We start from the raw sequence: 14515 nt of genomic DNA on the forward strand, positions 1-14515 counted from the left end.
ATGGATGGACAGAAGAAAGGATGGATGGATGGATGGATGGATGGACAGAAGAAAGGACAGATGGACAGAAGAAAGGATGGACGGATGGAGGAAGAAAGGATGGATGGACAGATGAAAGGATGGATGGACAGATGAAAGGATGGATGGACATGAAAGGACGGATGGACAGAAGAAAGGACGGATGGACAGAAGAAAGGACGGATGGGCAGATGAAAGGATGGATGGGCAGAAGAAAGGACGGATGGGCAGAAGAAAGGACGGATGGACAGAAGAAAGGACGGATGGACAGATGAAAGGACGGATGGACAGAAGAAAGGACGGATGGGCAGATGAAAGGATGGATGGGCAGAAGAAAGGATGGATGAACAGATGAAAGGACGGATGGACAGATGAAAGGACGGATGGACAGAAGAAAGGACGGATGGACAGATGAAAGGACGGATGGACAGAAGAAAGGACGGATGGACAGATGAAAGGATGGATGGGCAGAAGAAAGGACGGATGGACAGAAGAAAGGACGGATGGACAGATGAAAGGACGGATGGACGGATGGAGAGACGGATGGACAGATGAATGGATGACTGGACAGACAGATGAATGGATGGACTGAATGAATGAATGAACGGACGGATGGACAGGATGGACGGACGTATCAGTGACTGAACGGACGGATGAATAGCACCTTCGGAGGGACTAGGGCCTCAAGGAGCAGCCCTGGTCTCTAGGGTCTGGCGGCCGGCTCGGGGACCGCGGTCTCGGGATGCTCCTGGACGCCTCAAGCCAGCGCCAGGCCCCGCTCGCTCCCTTTTCTAGCCCCAGGGGAGGCCGAGTCGCAGCCGACCGCCTCCTGCCGGCAGCTTCGGTTAACGGCTGCGGAGAGCGATTAACGGCTGCCGGGGACAGTCCAGAGCTCCCCCCTCAGTCCCCCGCCCCTCAACCAAGCCCCACCCTTTCCTCTCACGTGACTCTCCTCCCGCGCCCCATAAAAAGGGCGGAGCTTCGCCGCGGGGCGCGGGAGCCGGGCTGGGTCTCCCCCGCCCAGCTGAGGGCAAGGGCGGGTTCTCTGGGCTTTGCTCGGGGAATTAGCGGTACCCTCCCTCCCCTATCCCCGCCTCCTTCCCATCTTCTCATTTGAACCTCGAGTCCCTACCTCTGGCCAATCCCAAGGCCGTCCTGTCGAAGTGAACGCGACCCCAGCCAATGGGAGGCACGCTCAGGGTTGCTTCCTGCTTCGTCTCCCCATCTTCTTCCCGGAGCCCGCCGAAGGGTCTGGGGGCCGGCGAGGGGTGGGCGGAGGCTGCCGTGACGCGCAGTGGGATCTCGGCCAATCGTGGGCGGGAGCGCCGCAGATTGACAAGGGCGGCGGCCAGTGTCGAGGCGCCGCCGGCACTTCCCGTCGAGGAGGTATAGTGTGTAATATGGCGAAGACCTACGATTACCTGTTCAAGCTACTGCTGATCGGGGACTCGGGGGTGGGGAAGACCTGTGTCCTGTTCCGATTCTCCGAGGACGCCTTCAACTCCACCTTCATCTCCACCATAGGTAGCGGGGCCGGGGCGAGGGGCAGAGAGGCGGGGCCCCGGGTGGCTGGGAGGGAAGGGGGTCGGGGACGGCCGGCAGGGCCCGGGGGACGAACGGGGAGCCCCTCGAGGGGAGAAGAGGGGAGAAGAGGGAACGGGGCGACGAGGGTCGCGGGTGGGAGGGAACGGGGCTGACCGGGAGGGAACCACCGGAGAACAAGACGTCCGGGCTGACGGAGAGGGGCCCGAGGCTGGGTGGGGGCGGGGGTCTGGGAGAGAACTGGGGATACTGGCAGGGGCTGGGACGGGACAACGGAATCAAGTGATGGTTAAGCAGCGGGCCCCTCATCCTCCATGATTGGGGCGGGGAGGCGGTCCCGGCTGAGGGAGGACGGGTCTGGGATGGTTGGGATAGGATCAGGGGACCAGGTAGCGGGGGAAGCTGCCCTACCGGGCATCAGTTTTGTCCCCGGTTCCGAGGCTGACAGGGGAGCCAGGCAGCCCGGGAGGACAGAAGGGGCTCCCCGTCCTCTTCAGCCCAGCTTCCCCGACTCCCGAGCTTCCTTAGTCAGTGCCACCCGACCCTGCTTCATGGCTCTGGGAGCCGAGACCCGGGGAGAACAGTCACTTGTCCAAGGTCACAAAGAGAGGGGCTGTGGTGACCTAAGGCTGTGATTCCTTCCCTCCAGGTCCCCTGCCGGGCAGCCGTTCTCCGGCTGGAGCTCTTTCTGAGCTCGAACTCCACACGCAAGCACTCGAGGCCCGATCACAGCCCTCTTTCTATTAAGTTTATTAAGTTCTATTGAATGTCTGTTTTGGCCGGGAAGCCCGAAAGTTGGTCACCAGCTACCACCGGAGCTGGGTTCCCGAGGCCTCGGTTTTCCAATCTGTAAAATGGGGGACTGGACTAGATGTTCTCTCAGGTGTCTAATAATAGTTGACATTTGTATAGTCCTTTATGGTTTATGACATTTTGTCGAGAGTTGGTGACTGTTTAGTTCCTGTTTCCAACCCTCTCATTAATATAAGGTTAAAGTAGTCCCAAAACTAAGATGAAATGATAGTACCTTCCTGTGTGTCATCAAAAGTAGATGACTATCAGATAAAAGCACCCCACTGCACCTTTATCAGCTTCAGCCAGACTTCCCTATCGGCATATTCAGAAAGTACAGTTGTCACTCCTTAGAGGGACTTTCAGTTTAGAAAACTCCTGCTTTGATGTTGAATGAGACTTGTTGAATTAAGATGTAAATATGGAAAAGTATTGACTAATGGGTACTTATTGAGCTGCTGGCAGTGCTTTTCTGGCTTTTAGAGTAACTTGGTCAGAGCTGGTTCCATTCAGAAAATTGTTGAATGGAGAGGCATAGTAGCGCACTGGAAAGATTGACTTTTTGAGTCAGATGGTCTGGACTTTACTACATGGTTGGTTTTGCTGTTTAACTACCTGTGTCATCTTGGGGGAGTTCCTTTAGATTTCAGCATAAAAGTTTTCTAGCTTCTTGTCAGTGCTACTGAGATCCACTCTAAGGTTATCATTTAGGAATCCTAACATTTTCAAGAGCAGTGGGTCTGGAGATCCTTTGGTTCCAGCGTTTCATTTCCCCAATGGAAAACCAGCCTAGAGAATGACCTTTGGTTCAGATTACCCAGAAAGAAGTGGCAAAGCCCAACCTAGACCCCGCCAGCTCAATGAAGTTTAGTTTCTCAGTTATCTTAATCTCTGTATTGGCAGGAAAGTTTGTACTTTGTAATTTGGAGGAAGAGGTAAGCATGAAGACTAAACCTGTGATCACTTTAGTTTTGGGGAACTCCCTAAGAACAAACTCCTTCTTCCAATACAGATTGCCATTCTGCATTTCATAGTCTTAGTTTCCAGAGCCATTGAGAAGTTAAATGACTTGCCCAGGAGCCCACTGAGATTGGACTCACACCCAAGTCTCAGTGACTTTAAAGACAGCTCTTGTCTTGTCTCTTTACCTTATAATTAGGCCTGATTCTTAAGGCCAATAAATTATACTTCTTAATTAAGCTTATGGTATTAACAAAACCAAAGAAAAGTATGAAACAAAATGTTGCCTTAAGGGTAGTACAAATTCTTCACCTCTAATCACATATCCCTTTAAATTCTTGTCACAAAAAATGAAGAAGAGTTGAATTGTTGAGTTGAAGAGTTGATTTGAATTGAAAGAATTGAAAGTGAAGAAGCAGTCAAACTCTAGAATATAGAGGAAGGCAGAGTCTATGAGGACCATCTAAGAAGATAGTCTTTTCTGTTGCTTTGCTGTGATATTTGCCACTGTTTTACCTTATATATTTTCTTTGGTTACCCTTAAGAGTTTTATCATTTAAACTTCTGCCTTTTGCCCTTTAGGAATCTATTCCCAATATTCAGGCTCTAATTTCAGATAGCCCCATAGGAACTTTTGTGTAAATGTGTAGTTTGTATAGCTGGGTAAGGGTGTGCAGTTGATTTCAATGAGGTGAAAAGTGGGCTTGGAGGCTATAATGAAAACATATCACGAAAGCAGTTGTGAACTTCTGAAAATGTACTAGTAATATTTTTTCTTTCAGGCATTGACTTCAAAATTAGGACCATAGAGCTAGATGGCAAAAGAATTAAACTACAGATATGGTAAGAATCTTCATATTGTTAGTATTTTTATTTTTTTAAATTATCTTCTCTTTATGCATTTTACTAGTACCTTTAATCTCTGTAGTATGTTGATTTGAAGAATTCAGTATCAGTAATACAGGGCAACACCCCTTATGAAGCTTTTCTTTCCCCTCCCCCTCCCCTAAATATCTTGACCATGTCTAATTGTTTACACAACTCTGGCTAGTCATTTGAACAAACAGGTTTTCTTCAAAAAGAGTTTTGTGTTTCACACCCAGCTCAAAGGAGCTATTTTCCTTTTGGCTCTCAGGCATAAGCTTTGTGTTGTTAGGACTTATGAGTACTCCATTAGGGTTTTCTTTAAGTTGAACTTTTGCGATCATATATCATTCCAAGATTATCATGAGCTAGCCAGATATACCCTTCTTCCATGTGTGTATGAACTGTCATTCCTGTCTACTTGTGTTTAATTTGGGGGATAGCCTGTATCTTTAGAAAAGTAACACTAGCTCAAATTGTGTTGGGATAATATGAATGTGTAGTAGACTGCTTTAGCATATTCCACTTTATTCTCTTGTTGAAAATCCAAGGAGAGACCTATCACTAATGCAAATATCACTTTGCATGTTTTCCTGAAATCCTAAAGCAAAGTTTAAAAACAGATATGTCTTGCTTAAAATACATGTTTTCATTTTCAAGACCTTGGGAGTGAATTCCCATAATGTAATAAAATGTGCCAAATTGGCCAGGACTCTAAACCTTGTATCTAAGAATATTGTAGATGGATTCTTGGCATACTTAGGCATATCTATGATGTATACGTTTTGTTTGGCTGCCAGGAATGGACGGTTACGATAAAATTGTATTCAGATTTTAACATCTGAACAGATGCTACAAAGAGATTGTTTAGTTTTAGACTTTCCAAGTTGGTACAACTCAAATTAATAACTTTTTAAAAAATACCTACATTATGCTAGAGACACATGGTTGAGTTCTAACATAAATAATCCCAGGTTGCATTATTCATTAAATATTCATATATCTCTCCTCTAATCTGTCCTTCACATGTTTGTCTGCTTAGTTATCCTTATGCGTAGACCTGGCCATAGCATTCCTCTACTCAGAATCCTTTGGTAGCTCCCCTTTAGCCAAATAAAGATCAGATTCTTTATCCTGACATTCAAGACTTTTTCCAGTATTGTCTCATACAACTTCCTTCAACACACTCTTTCATAGCCCAAATGGACAATTTGTGGCCCCTTAATATTCCACTCACATTCCTACTTTATGCCTTTTTCATACACATTTCATTACATCTTAAACTTACCATTTCCCCACCCTTCTTATTGAAATCCAATCTGTCAAAGGCTCAGCTCAAATGCATTCTCCATGAAAATCTTTTCTTACCTTTCCTAGATAATACTCTCTTTGCTCTTGGACCTCAGAGAGCCTTTATTAGCTAACACCTTTTTATGTATTATTTTGTATTATGGTTAACTATGTGTTATATTCTTCTTTTAGAAAGCAAAGACCATTAGCTAACATTTCTCTTACCCCCAGTGCTAACATAGTTCTCTGCATACAATAGATCATTAATAAATATTTGTTGAAACATTCCACATGAATGTGAGTGAATATAATTATATGTTTTAAAAAACTCACTTTTTTTTATTTTAGGGATACAGCTGGTCAGGAACGGTTTCGAACAATTACAACTGCATACTACAGAGGTGCAATGGTATGGATTTTTTTTTTTTTAATTGAAATCATCTTTTTTCTTTGAGTATACAGGCCTTAAAAATACAGAGTATTTCGTACTTAGAAGGAAAACATCTATTTCTAAAGAATTGGCTGTGTGAATAATATAGAGTCAGGGAAAATATGGGTATTTTTCTCTAGCTGTTCTCAAGAGTATGTGGTGATTGACAAAGAAAATCTTGAAGAAACTGAAAAGGGATATAGCATTTTAAATCTTAAAAGAAACTTTGAGAATTAGAAAAGAACATCAGATGTGGAATCAGAAGATAGAAGACAAAAAGGGATATATTTGGGGTCAGAGGGACCTTAGTTCAGTTGCCACCTTAGCCATTCTCTACAGGTAAGCCATTTGATTCCACTGGGCCTTTGTTACTTCATCTCTAAAATAAGGGATTAACTAGACAGCCCCAAATTCTCATCCAGTTCCAAATATCTGTTATTGTATAGTGGATTCTGCTGCTGCCTCTGACATTGTGTGACCATGGGCAAGTCACTTCCTATCTATGAACCTGTTTCATTATCTGTAACGTGAGAGTGATAATATTTATGCAAATCTTGTGGGCCCTGAGGATTAAAATACTACTAAACTGCAGAACACTTATTTAAAATTCAAGCTATTAGTAAGTTAGGCAGAATGAACCTAGTAATTATTCCCATTTTATAGGTGAAGAAATCTCATTTCAGTTGAAATCATAGATAGGCTCATAGCTTTGACACTGGGAAGAAGCTTAGAACTCTGATCCTGGTTTGCCTGTGGTTATACAGTTAACAAGTAACAGAATAGGGACCAGAACTTGGTCCCCCTGACTCCATTGTTCTCTTCACTACAATCTACTGTTCCTATCTATTATTGATTTATTCATAATAAAACAATTCAAAACAGTGATTTTTCTCAGCTGATGAGATCCCCTTTTGTTCTTTAATAAAAGTACAGTGTCAGATAATCCAAGCTGAACTCTCTCATATCCTTTTTATTCCAGCTATTTGGCTTGTTTTCAAGCCCCTGTTGCTTCATTACAGCCAGTTTTTCTGGTCCTTTCTGCTTTAGCTTGAGCTGAGTTTAATGTGCAAGTTTCCCATGTAAACTACTCTTTTCTCACTGATTTCCATCTCCACCTACAGAAAGGCTCTAAGCACTAGGTTGTGAGCAGTAGGTAGGTTGAGGTCATAGAATGATACTAGGATGTGGGTCCAACTTTCGAGATTTCTTAGTTTTTTTTTAACAGAAGCATTTATTTATCTTTTATAGGGCATCATGCTGGTCTATGACATCACCAATGAGAAATCTTTTGATAATATCCGGAACTGGATTCGGAACATTGAAGAGGTAGTTAACTGCTGGTACTTTTAAATTACTTGGGGATTTTTAAATGTTTGTGAGTAAGTGAATGATTTAATTTTATCTAACTTTTATATAAGCTAGGATCCTAGCCTTAGTTTTATTTTGTGATCAAGAGGAAATAATTTGTAGCAAGTAGTAGAAAGGAGTTGGGAGCTTGAAGTAAGAAGATCTGGGTTCAAAAATCCTAGCTCCACTACCAATACCTCTCTGAGGCTCAATCTTTTTTATTTATATAATGAGAACTACTATTTGTGCTTTTGAAATTTTAAAGAATGATAAAAATATAAATTGCCATTGTTACCTGGTATAGGTGGGGCTGGGAAAAACAAGGCCACAAGATACTTTTTTTTCTTTTTGAGGTCCAAACTTTTTAATAAAACTTTTTTAATAGTCAAAAATTTAGAGCTAGAATTTGCTAGTTTTTTCTTGGTATCCCAGAGCAATAAGCCCCTTGGACAGAAGTGACCTTGGAACAGCATATCAGCTAGCATTGATGACTAATTGGGAGGTGTTTCAGGCCTAAAGCTCAGCAAGAGGACTTCAGTCAGTCATAAAGCAACAGGAAAGTATTGTCACTTCTTTGTTAATAAGGGCCTTAAAAACGCAATTTCTTCCTGCCTTTTCCCCTGTATTCTCGTTCCTACAAGCTCACAAAATGTAGAGTTTGCTGAAGTGCATTGCAGCTAGAGAAGTGGTAGTATGTCTGCTAACTTATAATTGAAATTCCAAAAGTCTATTTATTCAAGATAGATGAGCCATAATGCTATGTCTGTTTCAATCAGATTAAAAATTAGACTAGTGAATAAATGTGGCTATAGGATGTAGATTTTGATATAATTCTGTGAAAAGCTGACTAAAAGAGCTGTCTTTCCCAACCCAGCTCATCTTAGCACTTAGAGGTTATTTTCCAAGGAATAGTTAGTGTGTCCTCATTAGTGTTCTTGAACCACATCCTAGTGGTAGTATTTCCTGCAGGCCAAGGACAATTTCTCCACACCTTAGGAGAGCACAGCTTCCTGCTTTGTTGTGGGCCAAAAGAAATTCATCAGGCTTCTAGTGATGAGTCTCTCCAGATAAAGCTAGTCTGGTCCTTAAACAACTGACACACGGTATGTCATCAGCCTCCATATGCAAAGACTTTATTAGCTCAGAACATAATGACTGTGCTGTTTATTCATAGCATCCTCTAGTTTTTCAGTTAGGCTGTTTGTTTTTTAAGAAAAGCAGGTTGGGCAAGTAGAAAGAACATATAAAACTTTTGAGGCAGGAAATCCAGCTCTGCCATTATCTGTCACTGTGGCCAACTCAGTTTAACTTTTCTAGACTTTAGTTTTCCTCATCTGTAAATATGAGGTGATATTTAATGTATTTCACAAGATTGGTGTGAAAATCAAATGATGTATCTATTTAGCCTCATATTATAAATAATTTCTCTTTTAAAAAAAAAAAATTGTAGCCTGGGTTCTATTCATCCCTAATGGTTTTTGTTATTTCTAAGTAGAATCTATTTCCATTGCATTTCTCTAACTTTGTCACTGAAGACAGTACTGCAATTCAGTTTTGTGTATTTATCCTTATAATTTTGCTGAACTCGTTTTTGACTTCTATTAATTTTTTGTTTTGTTTTTCCCAATTTTCCTATATGTACAGTGATATCATTTTCAAAAAGTAAAACTTAAATTTAACTCAATTTATGCCCATTATTCATCTCTTTACCCATCCCCACTATATTAAATACAACTGCTAATTGAACATCCTTGACTTGTTGCTGATTTAAAGATCCCAAAATGAAAGAGTATTTTAAAATTGTCTAGTTCAGGTTCTTCATTTTATAGACCAGAGAACAGAAAGCTAATTATCCTCTAAAGAATACATATCCCTCATACCCATTTTTTAAAAAGGTTCTAATCATAATTAGATATTGAATTTCTTAATTACCTTCTCAAGTATCTGTTGAGGTAAGGTAGGATTTTTTCCAATTTTTTTTTTTAACAATATGATAACTTATACTACCATTACATTCATTGTAAAGCAAAGATTAAATGCCTCTAGCTTGGGAAGATCTAAATAAGTATAAAGGAGTTGAGATCATTGACCTCAAGGATTTTTTCCATTGAGAGAAATCCAGTTTGGCTTTCTATTATATTCTAATTCAGAGTGAGTAATATTTTGAAGTAAATCTGTATGATGTTTACTCACATGTTACTTTGGATTTTTATATGCATGCTCATTAAGTATGCTTGAACTGTCATTTTTCATTGTTCTCCTTGTCAGGTTTGGGAATTTAAAAAAAAAAAAAAGATGTTTCTAACATCATATTGTATAACTTTTTTGATATTTTTGAAGCATTAATCTGGAATTGGAATATTTCTTCCAGAATATTCTGGTTGGTTGGGGGTGGGGTGAAGAAGAAGCTTTATGAAATCAGGATGGCTCAGTTCCAACCTGGGATTTAGGAAATCGGAGTTACAGTTATGTATCTGTTACCAAGTTATTCCCTTTATTGGGATTTCAGTTTTGGGGAGCATTGGACTAAACCATTTCTAAGCACCTTCAATCTCCAGAATTATTGTCTGTTACTTTACTGGTACTAGTTTCTTTTCTTGGGATTAGGAGGGGGAAAGGGGTCCCAGTGAGTGGGAAGTTCCTAGTCATTCATGTCTATTGAATTATCAGCTGTATTGGCCTAGGACTGAGAATAATAATCCCACTTCCTAATGTTTTATTAAATATTTTGGTAGTTGCTATAATCTATTGATTTTATTTAATTGCATTTTCTTTTTTTTTTTTTTCCTTTAATTTGACTATTGATTCATTGGATTCTGTTTAATTTTTTTTTTTCTCAAAGAATTAATTTTTGATTTAATATGGTTGTTTTTCAATTTTGTTGGGGGCTTTTTTTTCCTGTACATTTATTTCCTAGAAACAAAATGTTAAAGCTGGAAGGGACCTTAGAGAAAACTTTCTTTTTTGATTTTAGTATAAACTTAGAAGGAAAAATGTAAGCTTAGTAAGAAAAACAAAAATTCTTGACATACAAATTATAGTAAAAAGATTCTGAAACTATGAGTTTCTGTTTAGATTAGTCTTTTTAAAATGAGCATATTGTATGTATAGGGTTTTTTTCCTTTGTTTATTCTGCTCTCTTTGTTCTGCATAATTTTATATAATCCATATTACTTTAGATTATTTATGAATGATGTTTTTTGTAGGACAGTATTTCTGTTGATTCATATTCCGCCATTTTTCAGGATATCTTCCTGTAAAAATAAAACCACCTTAAGATTTGGTCCTGGTAGCAATATTACTATATGCAAAAGTATAAGCAACAATTCTGTGGAATGCTCTGTAATTTTTTGTTTAAAAAAAAAAAAAAAAAGATTGTGGCAATTCTTAGTCTCTAGCAGCAGAGTAATCACATGCCTATTAGTGACAATTGTCATTTATATAATACTTTAAGGTTTGTATATAATACAAAATGCTGTATATGTTTTGTTTATTCTCAGCATAGCTCTGTGATATAAGTGCTATTATACATCTATCTCTCCATTTTACAAATGAGGAAACTGAGATTGAGAATTTAAGCAATCGCTTAGAGTCATTACGCAATTAATAATTACCTCAAGTGGATTTGCTCTAACACCATCAGACTCCTCAGTCTAGCTTTCCAGCTACTTCTTCACCTTTTTTCTTTTTATGATCCCACTAGCACTGAATTTTATTTTATTTTTTTTTTGTCAATCTTTAACAACTCAATAAGTGCAAAGTGATATTTCAAAATTGTTTAAACTTTCTTTTCTTGAGCTATTAGAATGTTTTAACAAATTTTCAAGTGATTATTGATAATTTATGGAGGAGGGGGAGGTTCCCTGAAGAGCTACTTTTTTCTGCCTTTTGACCTATTAAGGAAGTAATCTTACTCTTATAAATTGGAATACCAGATTTTTATTAGACATTTCATGGCATAATTTTTGGGTTTCTTTTTCCATTTTGTTTCTTCATATTCTGGACACCTTGCTTTTTGTTCTGTAAAAACATAGGTGCTTAATAAATGTTTGTATATCTGCATCATCAAATCCATCTAATTTATTTTCTGTAACTTTTTTCTTTTTGTTGGAAAGCTTAAGAATTTTCCTCCTTTACAATTACAATAGAGGCCATTCAGTTTTCTTATTTTTTTAATAATTAGATTATTGATCCATTCCAAATTTTTTTTTGCTATATGGTATGAGATTGTGTAATCCCATTTTTCACCATACCACTATCCAGTTTTCCCAATAGGTTTTTTGTTTTGTTTATAAGAATCCTTCCCCAGTGTTTTATGCCCTTGGATTTTGCAGATACTATAATATTCTATATGCCTTTGGTTCTAATTCTAGATTGTCCATTCTTTTTTCATCCTGTAGTATAATTTAATATCTATCAGGACAAGTCTTCTTCATTTTTCCTCCCAGGTGTCTCCTTATATTGTTTTCTACTTATTATTCTACATACATTTTATAATCACAATCTAATTCTAGAAAGAAATCCATTAATGAGAAATAGCATGACTTAGTTGATAGTGAGCTGGCTTTTCAGAGACTAGAAATCATGGGTTTGAGTGGCTGTGCAAGTCATTTAACCTCTCACAACTCTGAGTTATAGCGCAGGTATTAATAAAATCATAAATCCAATCTCTCAAAATTCCATTTGGGGTGGTGTGTGTGTGTGTGTGTGTGTGTGTGTGTGTGTGTGTGTGTGTTTCATTACTTCAAAAAGGTATGGGTTTTTTGGCAGGGACATTCTACTAATTAATCACAGTCACCATAGTAGATGGTCTTGAAGGATGCTGTACCCAAAATATTTATCAAAATTGCAGGTGAATTGGTAAGCATCTTCTTTGTCAAACAAGCATTTTTTTTAAACAATTACTATTTGCCAGGTATTATAGTACCTGGAGATAGAAAGAAAGGGAAAAACACTGTGCCCCTTCTCATGAACCTTTCCAGATTGATAAAGCTGCCAGGATCTGTAGTGTTTTACCATTTTCAGAGGATCCCTTAAGATTGGTAGTGCAGAACATTTTATGGATTAGGAAACTGAGGCTTATAGAGGTTACATAACTTGGCAATGAGCAAACAACTAAGTATCAGAAATAAGAATTGAACTCACGTATTCTTATTCCAGATCTAGTGTTCATTTCCACTGTACCTTGCTGCTCTTTTAGAGCATTTTACTATATGAGAAAATTAAGCCTTGGAGAAGAGGTTGTTCTTCCTGATTTTATTATTTTTCTTTTTCTATTTTATTTTGACTTTGTCAAGTGGTTCTCTTTAAAAGTTCTTTATGTAAGAAATTCATCAATTAATAATTTTTTTTCTTTCTTAGAGCAAGGAATTTTACTTTTAATTCTGCTTTGACAACATTCAATAAAACTTTATAGGGACAGCTAGGTGACACAGTAGATATAGAGCAGTCATCTTGGAGTTGGGAGGACGTGAGTTCAAATTTGGACTCAGGCACTTAAACTTCCTAGCTGTGTAACCCTGGGCAAATCACTTAACCCCATTTGCCTTAAGGGGAGGGAGATTAAAAACCCCTTCATGTATTATTCAGATTTGTTGTTTTCCTAAGTATTTCGGTTATTATCTGGCGATCTTTTTTTGGAGGCATTGGAGTGTTAAGTGACTTGTCCAGGGTCATGTAGCTAATGTCTGAGGTCACATTTGAACTCAGGTCTTCCTGACTCTTAGCCCAGCAGTTTATCTACTGCACACCCTAGCTACCCTTTTGTGATTTTATTTTTTGACCAGGAATTAAAGACGGTTTAAATTTCTATGTGGCTGGGTACCTTTTAATTGTGTGTTTCTATTTTGATTGTATGTTTCTATTTTTAATGTAAGATATTCTGCAAATATAGTGTATAGAATTTCTGCCTTTTTTCCCCCCCACTTCACAAAGCATGTTTTTATGTCTTAGTATAGAATCTTAAAATTTAGAGCTGACTGAGGCTTTAGATATGGTCTAATTCAACTTTCTGACTAAGGCCCAGGGTTGGTCACATAGCAAGTTAGAAACACATTCTGCCACATTCTGAACCCAGTTCTCCTAACTGCCAGGCCAGTATTCCTTCCACTCCTTCTTCATCTTATCAATTAATTCCACCTTATTTATTATGTTTTCAGCTCTTTAATCCTTCATTAATTCCTTATCTACTTAGTAAGTTATTTTCTAATATTATAGTTTCTAATTCCGATTATTTTCTTCTCTGTTTCTTTCTCCAAAGTATGCAGTCTTTCATTACTGTTTTTTATTTGTTTGTTGTTGTTGTGTCATCTGGGCCAGAGAGATTCAATATTGCTAGTTTTTCAGTGTTTAATGTTACATAGTGTCCTTGTATATAGTTTAGTGCTTTTTGCTCTGTAGTATACTTTTATCTGCTAGTCACCCCTGCTTTTATAGTAATTCTAAGGGCCCTTATCTTTCTCTTCTTTCCCTTTGTCCATCTAGGGTATCATATCCTAAGTCTGCTGAAAAGAAAGTAAATTTTCATCCCAGAAATCTTACAAGATATCTTGGGGTTTACAGACTAGGACTGTTCCTTAAACTTAAATCAGCCTCATTTGGTCACTGTTTTGACCAGAAACTCTAAGGGTCTTCCTCTCCCAGATTGATTTTTTTTAATATTTAATTTTTTTAACTAGGTAAAACAGACTATTCCCTATTTCTTACCTAACCTTTATCATTGATTGAGTCTTGCTTCAATCAGAGATCTATTGAAGATCTTAGCTTAAAAAGGTCAAGGTCTTTCCCCACTGCAGCTAAAGCCGTATTCAATCATTCTGGCTAATCTTGTCACTGGACCCAGGTGGCTTTAGAGGAGAAAGTGAGGCTAGTAACCTTGCATAGCCCTCCCTCACTTAAATCCAGTTCACTTACATGTCATGGCATCACCTTCCTGATATCATGGTCTTCTTTGGGAACAAAAGATAAACATCAGCAAAGCCCTTGAGGATTGAATATAAACCTCATTTTCAGATAAGGAAACTAAGCCCTTGAGAATGATAGTAATTTGACCATAATCATCCCAGCAAATGAGTGACTGAATCAGAGGTAAAACTCAGTTCTTCTGAATCTAAGTCCATTGTTCTCATAGGCAACAGATTGAGATTAAAGACAAACTCTAACTAATGGTGATTCCCTCTGACCATTATATTAATAGGGGAATTGAGCCTGTTTTCTATCATGTTAGGTTTCTACTCATCCAATAAGTTTATTTTTATTGTTCTGGGCATTTTC

General features: G+C 38.8%; 1 protein-coding gene across 1 annotated transcript in view; it reads left to right on the forward strand.

Moving 5' to 3' along the window:
* Positions 1-1003: 1003 nt before the first annotated feature.
* RAB8A (RAB8A, member RAS oncogene family) overlaps positions 1004-14515 on the forward strand; it is a 29242-nt gene continuing 15730 nt past the window's right edge. The window contains 5 exon segments of the mRNA XM_031947952.1: positions 1004-1267; positions 1270-1542; positions 4095-4155; positions 5815-5875; positions 7145-7222. Coding sequence (XP_031803812.1) covers positions 1201-1267; positions 1270-1542; positions 4095-4155; positions 5815-5875; positions 7145-7222 — 540 coding nt within the window. The 5' untranslated portion in view covers positions 1004-1200.

This window comes from Sarcophilus harrisii, chromosome 1 (assembly GCF_902635505.1).
Source record: "Sarcophilus harrisii chromosome 1, mSarHar1.11, whole genome shotgun sequence".
In the NCBI taxonomy this organism is placed as follows: domain Eukaryota; kingdom Metazoa; phylum Chordata; class Mammalia; order Dasyuromorphia; family Dasyuridae; genus Sarcophilus; species Sarcophilus harrisii.